The sequence below is a fragment of the Scomber japonicus genome, chromosome 9 (assembly GCF_027409825.1).
Source record: "Scomber japonicus isolate fScoJap1 chromosome 9, fScoJap1.pri, whole genome shotgun sequence".
Taxonomy (NCBI): Eukaryota; Metazoa; Chordata; class Actinopteri; order Scombriformes; family Scombridae; genus Scomber; species Scomber japonicus.
This window is the reverse complement of record NC_070586.1, coordinates 21,597,156-21,621,626: the sequence shown is the minus strand read 5'-3', so window position 1 is coordinate 21,621,626 and position 24,471 is coordinate 21,597,156. Positions and strand designations below refer to the sequence as shown.

Below are 24,471 nucleotides of genomic sequence, written 5' to 3'. Positions count from 1 at the left end.
GTAGCGCCTTAACGAAGAGTATACAGTTGACAAGATAGTTCCCCCCGACTTCCTGCTTAGGGCTCGCTTTTTTCATCACTGTGTCATCGCAAATAACGAGTCATGTGACAGTGTAATACTAGAAGCTGTTGTCTCTGCTTGTTTCCTCACTCAGCTGTGATTCTTGACACTGGACTCTCTCTGAAAAGGTAACAAACCACTGTTTGCTGCTAACTCAAAAGGCTCGTATGCGTCTTACAGAACTGGTGTAACATTATTGTGATAATCGTCTTGTAATATTTATCTGACATCTCTGAACATTAAGTTATGCATTTAATCCATAGGTATATTACATTTATTTAAGTGTTATTAGTTTTGCAGTTATTTGAGTTTTAATGTTTGGTAACTCTGTATCTTACTTTCGCATAAATATATGAATATGTGTTTTATTATCTCCTTGTCTTACAATACAGCTATTATGTTCATTTAGGCCAATATGTTGATTTATTTTCGCTGTTGCATTATACAGGTACTCCAGAATGTACTCTTTGATCATTATCACAGGACTACTGGCTTTTGCTTCCAGTAAGCCATGTGGTAAGTTTTTAACTAAAATCCAGCTATCACGAATAATTAAAGTGCTTTTTTGTTTGTTTGTTTTTTGTTACGATAATGTCTGACTTCAACGCGTCTTTCTCAACTCTGGAAAGAACCCAGTTTACAAATAAACTGACTCACTGGTCTGGACATCCACAGATTTTGCAATTACGTATTTTGAATTGACTTCACATTGTTTACTTATTTAAAAGTTGTGTAATTGTCATCAATCATCAGTAATGCAAACCACCTGAAATTCTAAAGAATTATAGTACCTTTTTGGCCTTCAGTGATTAACATATTAAGAGGAGGCATTAAAAAATTTGGAAATTTGTAACTCAAACAAAGCAAAGTCTATATGAAGTACTTATTCTTTTCTTTCCTCTCATTGTGACTGCTGATGCAGCAGTACTGGTTTTGCAATGCTTTGAAAGTTCATGTTGATGTCAGCAAGAGAGAGCTAATGAAATCTTTTTATGTCAGTGGTCACACTTTCTGAGCTTCTCTTTTTATTTGATTTTTTAAAAAATCCAGAAACAGGATCCAACAGTGAGCTGCTCCTGTCACTCAAAAAGATTCTCCTTCGCTCTCTGGAGGAGCAGGAGGGACTCCCCAACCCCAGCGTCCACTTGGCGTTACGACTTTCAGATTCCCACAACCTTGCCATGGAGAGCGTACACCTGAATAAACTGAAAAGTCATCTGCACAATGACCTTCAAAAGTAATTGTTGTTAATAGTTGTCATGCTATTTTAAATCTGTTGAATTAGTCATTTTCCATAATGTTCTTACTTGATACTTAGTCTCTCGTGTCTTCCTCAGCTCTCTCTCCAACAGCCAGAATGTGGTTGGCCTCTTGGCTCTGTACACTATGGCTTTGAAGTCATCCTGCTTCGATCTCAACACAGTTACCTTCACTGTCGGTGACAAGAGTGAGACGCTGCAGACACACCTGAAGAAACAGATGGAACTAGAAAAAGAGCACATTGCATGTAAGATTTTCACTGATCGTCTGTTTTTTTTGTCCGGGAGATGGACACAGCACATCACATGTACCCCCTCCCTCCCAGCCCCCACACATATGCATGCATATCAGGTATAAGGCAGAAAGCACCAATTCCAGCTCATTTATAGTGCTCTTAGCTACACCTCCCGTTCATCTAGCTTTCATCTAGTATTCAAGCTATTATGATTTCTTTCTTTCATATTTTATATTCTACTGGTAGACACATACATTATCTCCTAATAGAATTCAGCAGTCCAGACTTGACACTGACATAACTATTTTATTTAACTTTGAACAGACCTTTTTTTCTAAAGTCTATCTTGTGGTTTCCTTTTATATATTCTCTCCTTCTCGCAGTCAGCCACCGCCCTTTGACCAACTACTACCAGTACTCTCTGGGTGTGCTCGCTCTGTGCGTGAGCGGCATCAGGGTCAACAACCATGTCAGCAACAAGCTCATCAAGGCTGTAGAACATGAACACTTAAAACATGGAGAAGTTGAGAGTATAGGTGAGTAAAAACTCCTCTGAAGGTTTTCTTGTAGCTGTTAAATTAAATAATAATAATAATAATTTTCAGTCCCTATGTGTGCAAGTGTACTTGTCAATTCATATAAATTCTTTTAGCTAATGCAGGAAAACTATCTACATCCAAAATATGAGATGGTTAGTTTCTTTACGGTTTCATACACAGGCACACACAAAAGAGTTTTACTATGATCTTGAAGACAGGAGCATCTGGAGTTGTAAAAAAGCTGAGCTCTATACTTTTTATTGGACTATAAATTAAAATGTAGTGTTGCAAACTGTCGATGGTATGAAATACTATTTACTTGTCTAGATATTTCAGAGGCCCATGAAGTTATCTGAGAATAATTTTACCAGTGCTTCACAGAACTTTGCCTGAATTGGCGCGCAGGTGGTCGAGTGGTTAGAGCACATGTCACGTACGCAGCCGACCCCAGTTCGAATCCAAGCTGGAGGTCCTTTGCTGCATGTCACACCCCCCTCTCTCTCCCATGGTTCCTGTCTGTCTACTGTTGAATTAAGGTGTCTATGCTGAAAAAAATCTAAAAAAAAAAAAAGAAATGCCTGAATGAAGATTCACAGTAGGAATCTGTACATAGTCCCAAACTTCAGTTCTGTTCATTCTAATATTTAAAAACACAAGGATGACAGGTTATGTGAATTTGGCGCTTTGATGATAACAGAATGAAATTGTTGTTTAATTTTAATGTTAATAAGCTTGCTACTTTTGTCTCTAAAGCTTGGAAAAAACACAATAGTAAATTAAAATCAAATCAAATCAATTGTATGTGAGAGGAATCAAATTGTGTCACTTGCACAGAGCTCAGTCACTTCTTCTTTTTTCGTCATCCTGTTCAATATGCATGTTTTATAGATACCTATGCCATGGCTGGAATGGCCCTGCAGTGTGTGAAGGAGTCTGGTTCCCATGCACATAATGATGCTGAGGTTGACACAGCCCTTACCAAGATCAAGCAGAAGCTCTTGGCCTCCCGACGGGATGATGGTCATATGGGGAATGAGTTCAGCACAGGCCTTGCAGTACAAGTAAGGGACTTTTTACTTTTTTATATGTCTTCCTTACTCTTTTTCTGCTTAAAACACAATTAAAATGAATCTTTTTCACCTAATATGTGTTGTGTTTAAGGCCTTGTTGTCAATGGGCAGCCCGGTTGCAGATTATGCCGCTTCAATGGAAGCCATGAGGACAGATGCCAGAAGCAACACATACAACAACCCCATGGCCGTATCTCAGATCCTGCCAGCTCTGCAGCAGAAATCCTACCTGGCAGTTAAAAGCAAGGAATGCCAAAATGAAGATGGTATGTACAATATTATTTTTTACCTCTGTGGTGATTTCAGGTTGGTTTTGTAATGGTATATGTCTTCTCACAGACTCTCTGGTGCTGGAGCCCGCAGACCCTGAGGTGGTTTTACCAAGCCAGAGCAAAGTGGCTCTGAATGTGGAAGTGGTGACATCCAGCGGGGCAGCCGCTCTTTACTCTGTTGATGTATCAAAGGGTAGCTCTCTGTTAGAGGCTCTTGAACTTCTCAAGGAGAAAAATGTTGGTTTCATGTGAGTTCACATAACTTTGCATTTGAAGTTTTATCTAAGTCCTGTATGATCGCATGTAGTGATTTCTCTTTAATGCTGTGTGGCAGGTTTGAGACGGAGTCCAGCCTATGGGGACCTTTCTTAAGTGCAGTGAATGGAGAGCAGGCCAGACAGAGTGACCGCAGATACTGGCACCTCTCCTCTGATGGTACAGCACTCAGTGAGGGTGAGGACACACAAACACACATACACAGATGCAAATATTATATTGTGAATTACTAAGAGCTTATTTTTTTGATCCACTGCATCAGTTTCATCTTGGTTAAACAATTCTTGTTTTTTTTCTTTCAGGTATTAATGATTTCAAGATTGAGTCTGCCCAAAAGATCACCATCAAAAACACTACCTACTGAGAGTGACATCACTATAACTGATATAGCTGTGATCAATGTGAATCAAAAGCAGTAGAATCTTGATTTGTTTCTGTTGTTTGTTATTTTAACAGATGATTATGCTTAAATTGTTAGTTCCCTTTATCTGTGATAAACTGTGATTCAGAACAAATTGAGCAAACTTTGCTGTGAATAATGTGTTTAAAATGCAAGTGTAACACTTTTATATTGTGTTTAAATGAGTGCAAAATTGAGATATTACATGTTTTTATTGATGTTTTTAATTGAATAAAATTGAATAAAATGGGTTGTGTTTTTTTGTTTTAAAGAGGTTTGCATTTGTGTTCAAAACATGATGGAATTATGAATAATTAATTATGGGATCATATTTACATCTAACTACAATTATGTGACTTGTGTGTGCATGGATTGAGAATGATTAACATTCATTAGCACTGTCACAGGCTGATGCCCATGTAAATCCAGACAGTTTAATGTATCATTTGTTTGATGGTGAAGTTAAATATGATTTCTGTTTTTTATAGCTGATACATGAAAACCAAAAGATAGCAAATATTGACATTGGACCAAAAATTTGCAAATTCTCTTTTGGAAAGTTTTAAAGCAACTGGAATCAGTTGCCAGATGGTGAGACTTTTAGAAACAAACAGGATTTAATATTGCTGTAATTCTGCACTCCATGTTTCAGACCTACTATTGTACAACCCACCTCCTTACATCATGCATATTGTTAAGTTGGTTAGTGTGAAACATCAATAACAACAATCACAGCAACAACTCCTTGTCCTTTGACATTATGTCCTGTAGGTCAGATACTATTTTTACATTAATTCAGCAAATAATAATCCAATAATATATTGAACATTTTCTGTGTTACAAGTTACTTCTTTGGAAGAGATTAAATGTTTTTTTTTTTTTTTAAAAACAACGAAAAATGTTCAATGATAATACTACTACTACTTCTCCTACTACTACTACTGATAATAATAATAATAACAATAATAATAAGAGCAGTAATAAATTATAACTAAAAAGAAAGAGTGAGTGCTTGAATCGATTGGCACATGACTGATGGATAGGATAATGGTGAACGTTCCTCAGAACAACTTTGTATTAATTAACAGTGACTCTTCCCTCTATGGGAACAAGTGGACCCAAACCATGCCAGAAAAAGGTAGGGGTCAATAATTCAGACCTGTGCCGGTTTTTCCTTGAATTTGTCACCGTCCATGTGCAGAATCAAAGCAAAGCCTATCCAACCAATGTATTCTTTTCTAGATTTTTAGAAATGGATAACAAATGTTCCATTTACAAAACTTTTGTAATTGCTCATTTTGTGTTATATTTTGTAAGGATTTGAAGGGGTTTTTTAAATCAAAACTTCATTTAATATCTGTATTGAAAAAAAGTATTATTTCCTGTTTTGTGTATAAAAACATCAATATTTGTAGCATTTGTAGCAAACCTTTTTATTTTGTTATGCAAATTTCATATCCACAATGCCAAAATATCAAAAACAACCCCATCATTTAAGTTATTTTTAACTGAAATAATTATTTTGAGCCTCTACAATACATAAAAAATAAGAAAAGTTGATCTATTATCAAAATCTATTCAGAATGTTTTAATTGAAGATGCATGTCACTTATACTTTTACTTTATATTTGAGTTACTTTTTCTCTTTCTTTCTATTGAAATTATTATTTAGTATTTATGCCTTTTTTAAATTGATCTTTTATTTATGAGCTGGAATGACTGTTTTTTAAAAATATATTTTTTGTTTATTAAATTGTTCTGTTTAACAAAGAATAAAGAATTTTAAAAAAGAGCAAAGTAAAGTACTTCCGGGTACAAGATTAAATTGTTTCAAGTGACACGGCCACAAACTTTGCTGTACTTGCACACAGTGCAATTTCTATGAATTAAAATAGAAAAACATCTTTAGTTTAAAAAGAAAACAGTTTTATTTTTCTTAATTTTTGGAGTGGTCGAAAGACTTTTATTTCGACAAAACCACTTGTAGCGGAAGTGCTTTTGGTTGCCACTGTTTGTAGCATTTCAGTCATTCTTTTTGTGTCCTTGCTTAAGTAATATTATCCATGAGCAGCAAGTATACAAGACGCTAAATTGTGAAAGCTTCAGTAACGCTTGAATTGTTTTTATGAATGTAGTAATAGCTGTTAATGTAGCTTTAAGACGATTATTCATAACGAAAGGTACATCATGGATAAGATGAGCTAATGTTAGCTAACACGAGTAAAGCATCATGTCTTAACCCCTCATTGACATTAGACAGCATATTGAAGTGCTAATCAGTGCGATAAGCCATATGTTATTGTAGGTGTGTCTGTCATGATGTCTGCACTTTATCGATGCGTTTTGTTAAACCGGGTATCCAAATCTAAAACCCACACAGGTCTGATACAGGTGATGAGATTTGGTTATAATGTGCTTCCTCCTCAGTGGAAGACATGCGGGAGCTTCCTGCAAGCTGAAAACAAAACCAGAAACCAGCTAACTAAAAATTTAAGTAACGTTGCTGTGGCTCACAAAGCAGGGATGCGAAGTTTTTCTGGCTCAAGTTGTCTGTCGATTAAACCTTTAACTGAGGATGGAAAAGCTCGAGTGAAGAGAGTTTCCATCGAGGGCAACATCGGTAAGAAAAGTATCAGTGCAGGATTTCATCTTAAACACACAGACCAAATGTATTGCAATAATACACACGTTTTCTAACAATGAATTTCTCAGAGACCACAATGATGTCATCAAACTGCTTTTGTCCAATAGTCTAATATGTTGAATTAATTAGCTATCACATTTGAAAAGAAAAAACAGCAAATCAGCATATTTGAAAAATAGAAAATAGTAACTATAGCAGTGAAATAAATGTAGTAGAGCAGAAAGAAAAATATTTCGCTCTGACATGTGGAGTAAAAGTAAATTATATAAAGTAAAATTGTATTTAATTACACAACTTGAGTACTTAGTTACTTTCCACCACTGATACAGCACTTATGTTCTCTTTTATATCAGCTGTTGGAAAGTCAACCTTTGCAAGACTCTTGCAATCAGCTTGCCCAGACTGGGAGGTGGTGGCAGAACCTGTCAGCAAGTGGCAGAACATTGAAAGTGGGACCTCGAAGGTGTGCATATTTCTTCACCTTTATAACTGCTCACAGAGAAAATCAAATGAGAGCAAGCTGACCATGTATCTGATCTCGACTGATTTCATTCACAGGGGCCAGGTGCATCCCCTGAGACGACAGCGAGCAACCTGCTAGAGATGATGTACCAGGACCCCCAGCGCTGGTCTTACACGTTTCAAACACATTCCTGCATGAGCCGGCTGAGAACGCAGCTGCAGCCTCCTCCAGCTCACCTGCTCAGCTCAGAGAGAACTCCTGTCCAGGTGTATGAGCGCTCCATCTACAGCGACAGGTGAGTGAGTCCGGTCAGAATGACAAGAAAGTTACAGGGTTCCTATGCAAGTATGGAAATACATTTGATCAATTTCAATGTTAAATAAAATTCAATGCATTGAACTGAGTTTTTATTTGCATGCCATTATGGTACTTGGCTACAATCTCCTATTAAGAATGATTAAATATGATGTCAAATATGATTGACACTGATAAGACGGAGATAACTAGAGATAAGATAGATGTCGCATATTCTCTGAAAAAAAAAAAAAAACACAGAGAATTCTGGAAATTATGGTATGGAAAAGTATGGAATTTTGAAATTCCAAATGTGTAGGAACCCTGAAGTTAGAAACATTTTTTTCCATATGTCCATATGTTTTTTCCATATGTGCAAGAATGTACCAAAATCCCATTTATTTAAACAAATAATTCCTACCAGAGTGAGGCAGGGAGCTGTAGACTTACTCTAAGCATATTGTTAATGTTAATACTAAACAAAGTTGTGTTTGGTGGACTATTTGTATTTGTATGCATTCCTCTGTATTTTGTTTATATAACATTGACTTTGACGCCCTTTTCTGTCAGATATATCTTTGCTCTGAATATGTTTGAGCTCGGTTGTATCAACTCTACTGAGTGGGCCGTCTACCAGGATTGGCACTCTCTCCTGGTAGAGCAGTTTGGACACCAGGTGGCGCTGGAGGGCATCATCTACCTCAGAGCCCAGCCACAGGTTTGCACAAAGGAGATTTCTTAGTTCGCATTCAAGCGATTTGATGAGGCATGTACACAAAAATATGGTATGTTTGTGTATTTCTCAGAAATGTATGGAGCGCCTGGCGCGCCGGGGAAGAGAGGAGGAGAAGGGAGTGAAGCTGGACTATCTGGAAAAGCTGCATATTCAACATGAGAGATGGCTTGTTGACAAGAGCACTGAGTGAGTGTTAATGAGATCACATGTCTGTGTTGTGCATGCCTTTTAGATCTTTGTTTTGAATAAGGCTGTTTCTGGTGACCGCTGCTGAAATGCAAAAAGTCATCAAAGACCTTCTCAACATGACTTCTGATGTGAGACACTTAAAATGTCTCTCTTAGATATGAGAGAGGTCAGGCAGGACACACTGAGCTGATACAATCAGATGACTTCTGTAAATGCAAACCTAGATATTACATATGGAATATTACAGTTTTTGTGAATGCTTAAAGGCTAACAGTAGTTCCTAAAGCACCATGAAACCACTTTTGTAGCCAGTGCATGCACCAAGTGTGCCAAACTGAAACTGTTCTCTACAATCAATGTGTCTATTCATTTTGTTCTCTACATTGCTACACAACTTGCCAGTTGCCTTTTCCCCCGGACACTTTCAGATAAATCAGAGATGGGGCACTATAAATTGACTAGAAGTAAATATTTAGTTTGGAGGAAAATATTGGGCAGAATAAAACAAAAACAATACACATCCATACTTCACACATTTGGATACTACATGTATTTTACTACATGTTTTTTTCATTTATATTGCACAGTTGGTTCTTCATGTCCTCATTCAGTCATGGTTTGTGTCACTGTATTGATGCAAAAGCACATTTTTTTAAGAGTTGGAAGAGTTTTGCAAGAATTATTAGCTTTTGCAATTGATGTATTGTGTTTTGCTGGTTTGTGGTTAGTGTGTAGAGTTTTTAAACTGGATTTTAAAAAGTGAAATGAATAAATGCAATCTTGGTGCAGCCATTGTCCTGCAGGATGCTCTGACTCTTGTTCAAAGATCCCCATTTTAAATGCCTTTCCTCGCAGCTGTTTATTGCTCGGCTGTGAACAGATGACTGTTGGCAGTGTGTGGTCTGAGGAATTCAGGCTGTTACCTTGATGCAGAGTGTAACGCAGCTCGCCTCTCTCTTTTCAGAATACATTTTGAGAAGTTGAAAGAGATACCTGTGTTACAACTCGATGCCAGCATGGAGTTTCAGAGTGACCCAGAGGTGCGGGAGCAATTTATAACACAGGTGTGTTTATCTTTTGCACTTTGACATAAAAGCTGCCAAACTGGCTTTGGCCACATGAGGGCCCACTCCTCATGTTTGAAACCACATTTCTTAACATCAGTGTTTGATCCAATGAGAATTTACTCCACTGGCACATTTCTGTTTCTGGATGTGTTTTTGATGCATTGTGATCTTATACTACTTTTTTCATTCGTAGGTGAAGAACTTCTTCAAAACTTTTTGAGAAGACAGTCATCAGGAACCATCAACCGTCAGACCTCAGTCACTCAAGTTTGTTATCTGAGCCGCATATTGAGTGAAGGAACAATGGAGTAATATAAAAAAAAGCTGCTGTTTCTACAGGTCCATATTCAATAAAACACACAGATCGAGTCTATTTATTTAAATGTGCTTCTGTTGAAGAGTTTTCAATTTTGACATTTTTTCAGGTTTTTTTATGTTTGCTTGGTTGGTAGTTTGTTTTGAGATATGTTATAAAGTTTGTTCTTCTACTGTACGGTATATTCTACTTGAAATTTTAAAAGGAATTCTCCCTCACACAGTAACACTCACAGCTGAGTGATTGAAACAGATTGAAGTGATTTTATTATATAGCCTGTCGAAGTTGTTATCTGTACTTTTACTACTATGAACTCAGTTTACTTGACATTCCTCACTAGCTGGAACAAGCAAATACTACAGATATGTTGCTCTTAAAATATGTCAATAAATAATTTGTTTTCTAAAATCTGAGATGTGCTGTCCATTTTATTATCACACATTTTCTGAGGTGTTATATTTTTTTCTTAGTTCCTTTATTTGCACAATTTGTATTACAAGGTGATAATTTGCCGTACAGCATTTTAAGTGCTATTTGTTAACTGGTTTTTACATCTCAATGGGATTAGTCTCCTTAATGAATAAAAGAACTCCAGCAGTTTGACAGGACAATGACCTTGGCTAAATGTTTTCTTTTTTTTCGGGCCCTCTGATGTGCTCTGGTGATCAGAGGGGCTGTTCAGATGCCTGGAGTAGTCAGGGGTCATCAAAGGGCAGCTGTCCACTATAAAGGGGCCTGTCTGGAGCTCCATCTGCACACAGCATCATTTCAGCCTGAGACCAGCTGGAGGAAGGAAGCAGATCTTTGCCTCTCTCATTATTGTTAAGAGTAGTTTTTGTTTGAGTTTCAACTGAAATGGAAGTTAGAGTCCAGACAGTTTTGTGCATGCTCCTCCTTTGCTATTCTGGGGTCGTTTCCTCTACTCAGGGGCACAGAGGCCTCAAGGCCGGTTTAGCATTCAGAAATCTCTCTTTTAATCATCACAGCAGATACCCTCTGTACATGATGCAGCTGTACCGCTCCTTCACGACTGCTGATTCTTCATCACTAGCTGTCAACACTATAAATATACCAGGAGACAACCTGTCAGCACACAACTCAGACTCCGTCTTAAATCTGATGGCAAAAGGTGAGTAAACTTAATTGTGTCACTATTGTATATTTTAAACTGTAATGGCATGTATATGGTTTTAATCCTCTGTACATTTATCACTAGCTATAACCCCTGTAATGTACTGTATAGGTTAGTTTCTCCTTGTGCTCCATCCTCTAGCAGCTCTTCAGTTGGTGCACTATCTATGTTATCAGACCCTCCCTTTTTACAACCCAGCAAGTGTCAAAATGCTTATTCAACTTTAAAGGCTTTCTCTGTTTTATGTGAGAGGGTGTGTATATTAGCCCTCAGACGGCCTTGCACAGGGGGGTTCAATACACATCCTGTCCTGTTCACCCTCCCACCCCAGTGTTTTGACATTTGTCCAGGGATCTGGTTTGCCCAGAATCACCAAGACGGCTGACTGCTCTATGTGAGTTTGAGTTTACATTTACATGTTTTGTCTCATTTTTAGGTTGCCATCAAGTGGGTGAGAGATGGACCGTGATGGTTGACATGTCTTCCATCTCTACCAGTGATGTCATCCAGCTGGCAGAGCTTCGGATCAGACTACCAGCTTTCTCTGTTTCTAAGCGTGCCATTGTGGATTTATATCACTCCCGAAAGCAGAGCTGTGACAAGGACAGCACATCATGCCAGGATGAGCACCTTTTCCTGGGGAGCATTGACGCATCACCTAACAGCACAAACTCCGCATGGAAGGTTTTTAATGTGACTGCTCTTTTAAAATACTGGCTGTATCAGGGAGATGGAGTGCAGAGCCAGGAGGCCTCAGGAGAGCCTGAGATACATGAAGGGAGTGGTTCTGGCGATGAAGAGCAGATATCTGACAAAGCCTACTTCAAGAATCTGCGAAGACACCAAAAAACAATACACCATCCAACCACAAACCGGGTCATGATGGTCATATTCTTCAAACATAACCTGCGTCAGGAAGGCCAAGCAGCATATAGTCTCATTCATACAGTGGAGAACTCCAAGTATGTGACCATGGACAGAGCGAGCAGTAACAGTCAGAGTCGACGCCGCAAAAGAAACCGAATGGAGAGGGTGACGGTGGCCGGTGGAGCTGCACCTACTGTGGCACCAGCAGCAGAGACCATCCAGAGGCCGCTGTGTCGTAAGGTGGACATGTGGGTGGACTTCGAACACATCGGCTGGGATGAGTGGATTGTGCACCCTAAGCGCTTCAATGCATATCGCTGTGAGGGAGAGTGTCCTTCACCTCTAGATGATTCCTTCCATCCAACCAACCACGCATACATGCAGGTAAAATGATAACTTGTTTTTTAATTCCTCTGATTCCTTGGATTATAACATCATCTCATGGCTTTGTACAGCTGCTAATTCATTTGTGTGTTTTGCAGAGCCTCTTGGGACATCACCATCCAGGAAGAGTGTCTTGCCCATCCTGTGTACCAACGCGCCTCAGCCCACTCTCCATGCTGTATTATGAGAATGATGATTTGTCCCTGCGGCACCACGTCGACATGATTGTTGAGGAGTGTGGCTGTCACTGAGCAACTCTAAAAGGAACATAGTTTTGAACTTCAGTTGAACAGATGATGACCATAGTACTTGTACTTTCTTTTCTTTTCATTTAAAATGTAAATGACAGGCTATGACACTGAACAACCCTAAATATATCTCATCCATACTGGGTGGAACACCATATTACACTCTGTCTTTAGTATGGAGAAAGTCTATTGATGGAAATATTGAAATATGTTTGATCTATTTATACAATATCATGTATATTTTGTACATAAAATATGAAAACTATATTAAAACATTATATTTTGACATTAGAGTTGTGCTTCATTCTTTTTGAATATTGGATTCTTGAATTTTCTGTCTAGTTTTGTGAAAAATATTTATACTGGAAATAAAGTTTTTGAGATAGCAAAACATTGACTGTTAAAATGTTCAAATGAACTCAGTTAAATGGTTTTCAAAGTCAAATCTTTCAGTGCTATAAAGATTTTACTATACAAGATTCAAACCTATAAGGATCATAAAGTTTTGCAAAGGAGTAAATAATGGTATTTTCTCCTTTGCAAAACTTTATGATCAGCAATTTAAAATACATATAAATTCAGTTTTTATCTGGATTTAATTTGTTAGTTTCAATTGAATCTTCCTTACAGGTCCTTATATTATTATACAAAATGAAATACACATTACTTGTTATACAGTATCTTCCAGGCTTAATGAAAAGCACTTTCTGCATCTTAATCCCTCTTGCCTGCTCTAACAAGTGCTCTCCTCAACCCCAATCCACATCTTTGGGTCCGTTGTGCACACATCATCAGGGGTCATTAGTGTCCTTTTCTGGCCAGGCTTCTTTTGTGGATTGTGATCAAACATCCAGGAAGAGTGGAACCACACAGAAAAAAAGGCACTGAAGAATGGATCAATGAGGGAGAGAAAAATAGTTGTAGCACTTGTTTATTTTGGGTTGGGGGTGGGGGACGTGTCAGGAAGCAGAGGTGAGAAGGAGAGATTAGGCCCCAAACAAACAGAGCGCAGTACCTTTCAGGAGAGAGTGAAAATGTCTGGATGCTGAAGCTACTGTGAAGAATTGATAGGGTGGACTGGAACTGATCAGATGAAACTGTTCAATACACAAACCACAACCAAAATGTGACCAGAGTTCTGTTGTAACTTTTCCTTTTATTGACCTAAATCATAATAATGTCTGGAAGAAGTGAGAGGCTTACACTCACAAATGTCTTATAGGCATAGAATTAATTATCCAATGGTTTTGAGTTACACTGTGCAATGTCAATATTTGGCCATTTGTAGTCATGAATGTGTGGAAGGACCTTAACACTGTTGCCCCAGAAAAGACAACACACACTAACAGCAGCTTGGTGTCTTCACCATGTGATAGGCCCTGCGTCAAAAATGTACAAAAAATTCTGTTATATCATTTCAATAATGATGTCAGTAAACATCGTTACATCATCAGAAATGCAGTTTAGATTTCCTGTATGTAAAACAAATGTTAGGAAGTTTGATTTTATTCCTGAAGATATTACACTTGTGATCAGCAACAGTAGAGGAAATGGTCAGTTTTGTGTAATGGACTGGCCTTTTGACACGTTTTACATGACACTTTGTGGTGTTGAATATTGTTGGCTACTGCTATTAATGCTGGTGTGTTATAATGCTTTTTATCTTTCTCATGTTTGTATTTATGTCATTATGTGTGTAAATTAATTGTTTGTGTTTTGTGTTCAGGACGATGGTTAGTCATTAGACTATAACATACATGATGTTCACTCAATCAGCATTTCATGTAACATAAGTGGTGTAATGGTCAGCAGACTATGACACATACATACACCTAATCATATGAAATAGTTACTCATTTGATCAGAGAAGATGAATAATAAGAATTCCCATTACAAGGGAAAAATAAACTATTTTGAATTGAGTTGAATATAACACATCTGTAGTTGTACTATATTTGTTTTACACTTTGAAATAATCTACCGTTGTATTTACAGTAGTTTCCAGAGCCCTATAATTATTGTATCTGAATCAAAGAATATGTTTTTGTTTTTTTTCCTATTTAGTATGTGAGGTAAAGCCTTATTACACTTGTGAAAGGCAGAACACTGAATGTGTCAAAAAATGCATTGCACGCCGAACATAAATGGGATCCGTTCAATATGTAATTCATACAGTAATTTAGAGCCTAAAAATGATATAACTCTTGATAAACTACTTAAACTATGAGACGAGAATTATCTGGGCACAGTGAATCAACAAGGTGCCAACAGCAGAAGTGGAAATGTGGCATGATGACATTTCTCCACTGAGGAAGGAAGGAGTGTGTCTCAGCTATGTACAGTTGCATATTGACCCCAGGCCGCTGACTGAGGTTATCAGTTGTCAGTGAGCTCCATGAGGAATTTCACTGATATGACCTGTGCTGAATCAGAGGAGCACAGGAAGCACTACAGGCTGCCAAGCAACCCATCAGTCAAGATTTACTCCTTCCAAAAAAATCTGCTTTACTGTAGATAATAAGAATCACTCAATCGTGTTAATCAAATCTTTACTTGTGAATGGACCAATTGCTTAATCACCAAATCTATGGCTTTTACGCTCTTTCACAGCACTGTCCAAGAGAATGTGTATTCAGACCAGAGAACTGGCTGAGGTCAGGACCCCAATTATTGTAAAAATACAATACACTGAGTTGCACTAAAGTCACCAGAAACACACAATGTTTGTTTTAATGGTGTTTTTTTTTAATGTCTGTTGTCACCCTACAAACAAGTGAAAATCTGTTTCAAAATTCAACAAAATGATGTTCTACATTCTCTGTGTGACACTCGTTTTTAAGAGCAGTCAAAAATTATACAGTATCTTGAACATTTCAAGGCAATATCTGAAGAGAGGTGTCTGGAATGATTATAAAGTTAGCAAATAGATTTTTTCCCCCTTTGATCTTTATTTTTGATCCATTTAGGTCTTAGGGATGAGGCTTTGTTGGTGTCAAGTACTTCTCAGCGTTGAAGTGTAATTTGTAGCCGGTAAAGAAAGGCACACTTTATCACACATAACTCAGTTTTGAGCCTTGAATCCAGATTTGTTCTGGGCAAAACAAGTAAAGCAGGCTGACAAAGGACAGATTTTAAAACACTGAGACACTGGAGATATTAAAGGTGAACTTCCGTCTTCATGTAATGGATGATGGCAAAAGAGATGGTACTCCTGAGCCTCCCTTCACAGCATCTTGTTGATAAGTCTTAATACTTGTTCCAACACCATCTAGATGTCCATTTCGAACTGTGAATCATCACCTTAAAAACAAACAAATACACACATTTCACAAACAGAACACAAAAACCTCACTACATAGGTACATAGGTACATGATGACTTTGTTGTTATTTGGCACTATACAAATAAAGATCGATTGATTGATTGATTGACTGATTGATTGACTGATTGATTGACTGATAGGGATTAATGAACTGTCTCATCATATAAAGTATATTTCTGTGAAATTATGATGATTAAGAAGTTTGTTGCGGTATTATCTATTATCTTAAGTGTCATCACAGTTATCTGATTTGAACGGCCATCAAATAGTTACACCTTTTGAAAACAAACAACAGAAATATGAGTATGTTTTAAATGAATACATTCATGGGATTGTGTGAGTACTCAGTCAATCCATTCGAAAACACAAATGAACGAGAAAACATGTCAGGTTCACTTCCTTATTCTGTTTCTGAATCTTTGTATTTTTTGTATTATTTTCTTCTCCATTTTTGTGCTTATTGGTGGCTGTTTCTCTAGTTGGAGAAATGACAGAGCTTTGTAGGAGCAGTTAAGAATGGAGAAATCGTCTTCTTGTGCCACAGCAAAGTTTTTCCTTGAACAACATGAAAAACATTAACTTCTCCTTTTAACCAATACTTCAGCCACCATGTGCCACTAAGTGAAACTGATATGAGACTCACTCACTATCAAATGAATAGGACAGAAAAGCACTACTTCTCCCATCCAGAAAATGTCAAACAGGAATATGCTGTCAAACTGAACAAGAGTGAAACAATATGGCAATGTAGTCTCATCATCAGACTATTTTCTTCTTGCAGCATTCTGTGTCCAAAACTACAAACTGGCTTCCATAATCCATGAAAGACAGAACTGCAATGCTGGAGGGAGGGTGATTATAGTGATTTATTCTGCTTTACCCAGAAACCACGTAAAATATCTCAAATTTAAAAAAACGTATTTAAAAAAAGTAAGTAAAGGACTGCAAAGTGAGAACAGTCATTAATGCAAACAACAATAAAATCAGAAATGGACTTGGCAGTGAGTGACAAAAGAGATGACACCGTGTCTAGGTTATGTGGTTACACAGTAAATGGACCAGGGTTTGCCTCCTTCCCTGTTCTGAGATTTGCAGAGATGAGAGTAAAAGAGGGGAGAACATGCCACGTATGACTCGACCACAAAAGCTTAACAAGCAGACAGAAGTCCATCATCAAAGCAGGACTGCTTTCTTAGCCTGACAAGTAGGCATCTACTGTAGCCTATTTATTTTTTCAATGACAGAGTATTATGCTTTTACATGATGTGATTGTTTTCTATTCAGTTTTCTTTGTGTTGCACATAGAGCTGAATTACAGTGACTTACAAGATTGACTATAAGTATATTGGCACGTGAGTGGTGCTGCCCACAGTAGCCTACTGAATGAAGCATTGGGGGATTTGACTAGCGGTTAAATTAGCATTTAAACTTTTTTGTTGCTGATGATCACGTGTCTGCATGAAGAAAGGACAACGAATGAACTTGACATAACGTCAGAGAGTGACAATAATGCACTTTTTGATTAATCAAAATTTTAAAGAATTGATCAAAATATTAATAATTTGATAATTATTTTTAGTTAATGTAACATCTGCAAGAAACATAGTAATATGATTCATAATCTATGTAGGCCTACTATGGCCTACATAGATTTCAGGTCCAGCTTGTAATGTGTGTCTGAACTGTAATCCTACCAGTGTCGTTGCCAACAGGTGAAGTGATGTTGTTGTTGTTCAGTGATTCTCCTTTACGGGCCTTCTCATTGGTGTCTTTGGACGGAGGACTGGTTACCCCTGGAATGACAGGTAGACCTTGCGGAGGAGTCTTTGCCACTGGAGAGCTGCGACACCCCAGCAGGAACTTTCGGTCATAGATTATCCTGGTTCCTGAGGTGTGAAGAGGCAGGAAAAAAGGAAGATGATCAGAACTAAGGTTTGGGTACTAATAGAGAACAAGTCTGTTTACTTAAGACCATGTAATAATGAATGCATTGCCAAATGCCAATTATAGCAGAAGTTTAACTGAAAAGCATCCCAAGACTGACATAACAAATTTGTCTGCTGGGATTAGTACATCAGTTGTGCGTACAAACTCTAGTACACACATACACACAGTCGTGTTTCCATCACTTCAGAGGACATTACCCTTACCTTAACCATAAACCAAATCTTCACCTAATTATTTATATTATGGGGAAGTGAGTCCCCACATGTGACTTTGCATAAACATGCATTCCCACAAGATGAGGAACACCAGGTCCAGACCATAGACTGTATAGTATTATATAAGACTGCATGTAAATATTTACAGTACACACACACAGAGGAGGGGTACCACATGAAATTTGAAACTTTATGCTCAGTTACCTACTTATAGATACATCTAAATTAGCTAAATAAATCTGCGGGTTTGGTTTGTGAGATGATTAATAGAAGAGGAAAGAAGAAAATTAATTTTATTTTTTATTAATATTAGATCTTTTATTGAAATGAAACCATGGGAGAAGTTTAGAGGAGAAAAAATAATATTTGGTGGAGCTGTTAACAATTCAGACATCTTAAAAAGTGACCCTAACTACACACTGCTTTTTGTGTGACATGAAAATTCAAAAAAGTTGGAATCCATTGGTTGCGCCAAACCATTGTGTCAGTGTGTATAAAATAGCACATTAGGGAAATTCTCAAAGTGCAAGTACCTTGAAACTAAGTACAGTACTTGAGTACATGCACTTTTCTTTGTACTTTCCACCATTTCATAAATCAGCTGATGCAGTCCACAATCAAAACTCTGAAGAACACATCTCATTTAATAAAGAAAGCAGCACAGCAACGAGAGAATATAATAATCACATGCAGTGGGTCATAACTTCTTATTGTGTGCAGTCAGTGTTTGTGTCTCTCTCCAGTCTCCACACACATGCTAGTTAGCATTAGCAGCTAACTTCAGTTAGCAGCTGGTTGTGCTGCAGCGTTTGACAGCAGACAACCTCATGGAGTTAGCATGAAAACTGTCTCCACTCACTGACAGATGTTTAGCAGACAAGAGTAAGACACATATCGCCGTGGGCAAATCTACAGCACCTACATATATATCTATAAACCAAACAACACTACGTACCACCCGGGGTCGTGCTGAACAGCGTCCCTCCGGGAGTAGTGGAGTAGTCGTGGGGCATGTGCTCCGCGTCGCTGATAGTCACCCTCTTAGACGGGATGGCCTTGGCAGTGGTCTTCTGGCAGTCAGTAGACATCTTCTCTCAAGTAAAATAAAGTATATCTAGCTAACTAAATCACTAGAAACAGGCGGAAACTCCTGTTGTTGTTTTTTCTTTTACAAAACAACAAAGCCAGAACGCGCCTGTGTCAAATAGCTGAACAGGATGGCTCAGATAAATACAAATAAATACCTCTTTTTCAAAAGTGCAAATGATGGAAGGTAGTATCAAAATGTGTCATATTACAACATGCACTCTCTCTCACACACACATACACACACACAAAGTGTCCAGGGTCTTTGTTAAAAGGACCTGAGCACACCTTCCTCCACTTCCACTCAGCCTCAACATGCACACAAAACAACATACAGACACACAGAAGGACAGACAGGCTGCATCGGAAAATGCTCCAGACAAAGTGGAGTTATTCCGCCCCCTACTGGCAGGTACAGCTTCTGCACACTGCATATAGTTACATAAACATTCAAGAACAGTGAAAATGAACACACAACACCAACACCAGAATCTAACCATTCTTGTAACCAAACAGGGTCTAGCCACCTGTGCACATGACCATTTATTTGTCTATTTATATGTATGTTTTACATGAGTTGCTCCACTTCAATATTTAAAATTTGGTGAAAGTCCTTTTTCTCAGGAGTATGCAGAGGAGAAGTTTCAGGTAAATCCAGCATGTCTGTTAGCAGCATGCTTTGAGGGTAATGTATTCAAAATAAATGAGAGCATGAGCAGTGTGCGTGATGTGGGTGTCTCACAGAAAACCATACACGGCATACACAAAGACATTTCATTTCTTTATTAATTTTGTAAATGTTGAGCTGGTGTACAGAGTAAATTGTCAATAGATGTCCTCGGATTTGATTGGATTAAAAGGCTTTTACATGTATATTTTAAATTCATGTTTGACTCTCCATAACAATAAAAAAAAGCAAACAAAACAAGTTAAAATACCCACAAGACCCCTATTTATCCCCAGGTTGCAGGCATTACCCAGAACTCAACAGTCTCTTGGTAGCTACAGCTGTATGATGCTAAAAGTACATCCATAACATAACTAGAATCCCAGTTGACAAGTAAGGGTGCATAGCATTCTAAGTAAATATATATATATTTTCATATATTTCATATATATATAGCCTTTTACGTTAAAAACATTTTCTGTGCATGTGTGCAGTTGCATTCCTTAGTATTGAGTAATATGCTATTGCGTTAATAATGTCTTCAATCCATTCTAAAAGGAATATACATGTGTTCTCTAGTTTTTGCAACAGTTAATATTTTTGCATGAACTTGGTGCATGGCATCGCCTCAGTCATCTCTCAGTGCAGGGCTTTTCATTATTTATTTTCCTGTTGTGACCACTCCTCACTCTGCAACTCTTCTGTTCAATCCACATTCAAACTGTCACCATGTGGAAGCCTTAGAATTGGCTCAGTCTCATATTTAGTAAGGGGTCAGAAGTACATCAGGGGTGGGCTGTGTTGAAGAAAAATGCTTGTCATCTTGAAAGACTAGCCATCGGAGCCACCAAGTCTCCACACAATTTCGTCTAACTTTGTTCCTCCCCCCTTATTTTTCTTTTCATCAGACCCCCCGCCTCTCCCCTCGCTCCATCCCTGACATCAGCAGTGGATTTATAAATGTCCCCTGCTTCAGAAACAAATCCAAGCCCTTAGAGAGCAAACCGTATGTTATGACATAAGGGGTAATACACCATTACACTGTTGTGTAAACCTGTGTACTAATTATTGACATCTGACTTTTGTGGTTATTGAAAAAGATAATAAAATAGAAATAATATTTGATGAAGGGATAATTATTAAAATGTCAAAAACCTGTCTGAGTCTTCAGTCTTTAAATCTCTCCTCTTGATGACATGATTTGCATGTATGTCTGTAATGAAATGAGAATGAAGTCATATGTTTGATGATCATCAGCAGATATTGAGCTGGAACAACAGAGTGAATACTCTATTATCTACTATAGTTACAGAGCCAACACATATGACTACTTAATAACAAGACTTACATTATACCAAGACTTTACATTCATCATCTCTGGCTGGAAAGCCGTACTAAACAAGAACTTAAAGGATGGGTGCTTATTGCAACATTATTGTGACTTACAAATGCTTCTATAATAAAGCCTTCAATGTTTAAAAGAACGTTTGAAATGAATGCATATTGTAGATAATTGATATAATATGAGATGGCACGCTTATTGAGGTAAATCAACTATTAAAAATATGTGAACTAGTGTTACACGTATAGTGTGAGAGCCTCTGCTCTTAGTCCATTTGCAATATTACTTCCTGTGATATTATCACAACTTCATTGTCCCGTTATCCAGGACCTTATATGTGATATTAAAATCACACCCACACCAACACACACACGCACGCATGCACACACACACACACACACACACACACACACACACACATGCATACAGTAGGATTTCTTTCAAGATGCCATTAAGGTTAAAAACTATGACTTAACACACCTCCATTCCCTGATGAGTCACAAAAACAGACACTGGGCACTTTGCAGATCATGGAATGCCTGGTATGAAGTCATATCAGTATTTGCCCAGTCTTACTGTAAAAACTGTAAATCTTGTGAGGAAAAGATAAACAGTAATTTTTGTAAAACAACCTTAAAACATACTAGCTTTCTTTTTTAGAGAGGCAAAGTGATAAAATGTGGGATACTAATGTATTGACATCATTTCTGAGTGGAGTGAGGAGTAGCCTAAAGCTGTAATAAACAGACTGAAAGCCAGAGTTTTGGAAGAGCATAATGATGATACTAAAATTCTGTCACACACAAATTCACACACACACACACATACACACACACACACACACACACACACACACATGCTCAAACAATCCTTTCCTTTTGTAAGCAGTTATTGCTTCTTCTGAAGTACAGTTAAGACAGTAAAATCATGAAAAAAGTAAAAATAAGAGACACGCTTCGGGAAGGGTCAGGCTCACAGTTGCGGGTCAGTATTACAGTTTCTCATCACAGTGATTGGTGACTGACTGACTGACTGTCTTTGCTACCCTTCAAAGAATTGCCAAGGAGACAAACATCAAAGCTCAACACGTCCTTGACCCTCGACAGGACACTTTCCTCTCTCCAGCTGACTCTTCATCTTTTACCCAGTCAAACCAGTGCTACATAATTACCAGCATTTCAGCTACGTTACCCTCATCAAGTGACATCTTGTGGTGGTGGAGACATGGTCTATAAATTCACCACATGGGTGGTGGTGTATCAGTTATCAGATAGGCCTACTGCATGATGAGGTCAAACAGCTGGAGGTGAGATCCTGCCCCCTGCTGGTGGTGGACAGGATTGCTACATCTACTCTAAGAGGCTGACTGGAGGGGTGAGGGGATGGGGGGGTGAGAGGCAGAGGTAGGGCCATAAGGGTAAGATTGAAGGTGAAGAGAGGTATAGGAATTTTGGCTCAGGCAAACATCTGATCAACACACAAACCTCACATGGATACAACACACTGGTGACAAGATAAGGTGGAGGAATGGGATGGTAGAAGGTTAATCTCTCATGGTAATCTGTCATTCGTGGTATATCTTATTTCCACCCTCTCCACAAGGCAAACCAATCTCAGAGAAGGTCAGGGAGGCAGGTTCTCTGCAGAAACCTGCCTCCCAAAGCTCAAAAACCCATAGTACAGTAAATGATGTCTTCCCTCTACATGTTGACATATCAAAAGCAAAGGGTAAAAAGCACATGAAAAGCACAAAGAAACAAACAACCTGACACACAAAAGTCTGACGTTTAAAACAGGCAGAGCGACACAACATTTGCATGTTCTTGTACCCACAAAGATCTCAAGATATATAGAATAATATATAGGTTCAGACAGAATGAACCAAACAAGAAAAATAGGGAGGAGTTCCTTATGTACCTGAAACAGCAGCATCAGTGGCATCGCATAGGGATCTTATAACATAAACAACACACGTAACACACAGTTGCGTAGAGCATTTTAGTGCATACGATATTATGTACAACACCGATATCCTTGGGTGATAATTGTAGCTTTACTGGACTTTGAGAGCACTGGGACAGGTTTAAAACTAGTGTGTGATTCTCTTAGCTGGAAGAGTGTGGCAGGGAGGCGGGTGGGGGGGGGGGGTATCCTGTTGCCTAGAGATTATGTAATTCTTGTTATTTTAGTCTCTCTTTTTCTTAAGTTTGATAAACAGTTCCCTGTTTGTTTAGAAAACGGGCCAGTGATTAACCATACCCAACATTGCATGCCTGTCCCATACAGCAGTGTCTCCTCCCCATCCCTCCCCACCCTTTTACCCACCCCATGTATTCCCTCAGTGTTTGTAGTTAAAGACAGGCCATGCGGCAGCAGTCACTCATGCTGATACAGATAACAGGAAGCACGTTTTGGTTGCTAGTTTTTTTTTTTTGTTTGTTTGTTTGTTTGTGTTTGGTTTTTTGTTTTATACGAAAATCATGCTTTTAGCCTACTAGTAGATATTTTTTCCCCCAATGGGTTCTTTTAAAAAAAAAGGTAATAAAAACTACAAGTAAATCCATATCCTTCTGTTCTGGTGCGTGCTGATAGTCGGCATAGCCGCAGTGGTTGTCATTAAGTTGGTGTCTGTTGCCGTTCATTTCTGTCCATCTGCCTTTTTATGTGTGTTCTTCCGTCTGTCAGCTGTTGCTGGTCATGTGTCCATGTAGGATGGTTTTGGTGAAGGGGTTGAATCCTGCGGAGAACTCTGTGGAGAGAGGAAAACATGCTGATTCAGGACAAGCTGCACATTTTTCTTGCTACAGCTGATCAGAGCAAAAACTCATGAAGAATCTACTGAGCATGTGACATGCAAGCAGCAGAACAGCAGTGTAAATTTGAGCATTCTGCGTCAAACATATGTATATTGCTACCAGATTTGGCTAAAATATCAATCTTTCAATTTTATCACTAGTTGATGCTCAAATATCACCCAGCATCTTCTTATTGAACAGTCTAAAAAAACATAAGTTCTGCAAAAGCAAGCAATTATGACTGGCAAAGTATAATAGTTTAACATTCAATTGTGAGTTGGCTGAAATATTTGTAATCTCAGGAATGTCATGGCCTTCATGTTAGAAAGGGCAAATCACACAGACACACACACATACACGAACACACACACCATGGTGGCTCCAGATAGCAATTCAAACACAGCAACTGGCCTTGCAGCATTGACCTTGAGAGCAGTCTCTTTACAGGATCATTTTTGGTTGTTGTTTTCTGCTGTGAGCACATTGTGCCAACTCTTTTTTCCAGCTGGTCACAACATGCACAACGAAATCAATTGGCCAAATTACATTTATTGCAAATCATTGACGATTTGTTTGCATCAAACTTGTGTTGTATGGAATTATATTTCTGTACCATTTTTGAAAAATTATATTGCATAGAAAAAT

The 24,471-nt window shown here is 38.2% G+C and overlaps 5 protein-coding genes across 5 annotated transcripts in view; 3 read left to right on the top strand and 2 right to left on the bottom strand.

The window, feature by feature from the left end:
• Positions 1-129: 129 nt before the first annotated feature.
• tcn2 (transcobalamin II) lies at positions 130-4,357 on the top strand. Its single transcript, XM_053325973.1, has 10 exons — positions 130-188; positions 509-576; positions 1,111-1,297; positions 1,398-1,567; positions 1,939-2,091; positions 2,983-3,155; positions 3,256-3,430; positions 3,504-3,684; positions 3,771-3,889; positions 4,015-4,357. Exons 2-10 carry the CDS (start codon positions 519-521, stop codon positions 4,074-4,076), a joined length of 1,278 nt encoding a protein of 425 aa, XP_053181948.1. The 5' UTR covers positions 130-188; positions 509-518; the 3' UTR covers positions 4,077-4,357.
• Positions 4,358-6,139: 1,782 nt separating this feature from the next.
• LOC128365297 (deoxycytidine kinase 2-like) lies at positions 6,140-9,787 on the top strand. Its single transcript, XM_053325975.1, has 7 exons — positions 6,140-6,732; positions 7,110-7,219; positions 7,315-7,514; positions 8,084-8,231; positions 8,320-8,435; positions 9,403-9,502; positions 9,699-9,787. Exons 1-7 carry the CDS (start codon positions 6,429-6,431, stop codon positions 9,723-9,725), a joined length of 1,005 nt encoding a protein of 334 aa, XP_053181950.1. The 5' UTR covers positions 6,140-6,428; the 3' UTR covers positions 9,726-9,787.
• An 889-nt stretch (positions 9,788-10,676) lies between these two features.
• On the top strand, positions 10,677-12,455 carry spaw (southpaw). Its single transcript, XM_053325974.1, has 3 exons — positions 10,677-10,950; positions 11,390-12,204; positions 12,303-12,455. The coding sequence occupies exons 1-3, from the start codon at positions 10,677-10,679 to the stop codon at positions 12,453-12,455; spliced, it is 1,242 nt and encodes a 413-aa protein (XP_053181949.1).
• A 2,726-nt stretch (positions 12,456-15,181) lies between these two features.
• On the bottom strand, positions 15,182-19,341 carry LOC128365300 (eukaryotic translation initiation factor 4E-binding protein 1-like). Its single transcript, XM_053325977.1, has 3 exons — positions 18,892-19,341; positions 17,469-17,660; positions 15,182-15,752 (listed from the first exon to the last, which is right to left on the bottom strand). The coding sequence occupies exons 1-3, from the start codon at positions 19,022-19,024 to the stop codon at positions 15,721-15,723; spliced, it is 357 nt and encodes a 118-aa protein (XP_053181952.1). The 5' UTR covers positions 19,025-19,341; the 3' UTR covers positions 15,182-15,720.
• Positions 19,342-23,349: 4,008 nt separating this feature from the next.
• ank1a (ankyrin 1, erythrocytic a) overlaps positions 23,350-24,471 on the bottom strand; it is a 92,705-nt gene continuing 91,583 nt past the window's right edge. Inside the window, exon 44 of the mRNA XM_053325545.1 lies at positions 23,350-23,780. The gene's annotated coding sequence lies outside the window, so the exon portion shown is untranslated. The remainder of the gene's footprint in view (positions 23,781-24,471) is intronic.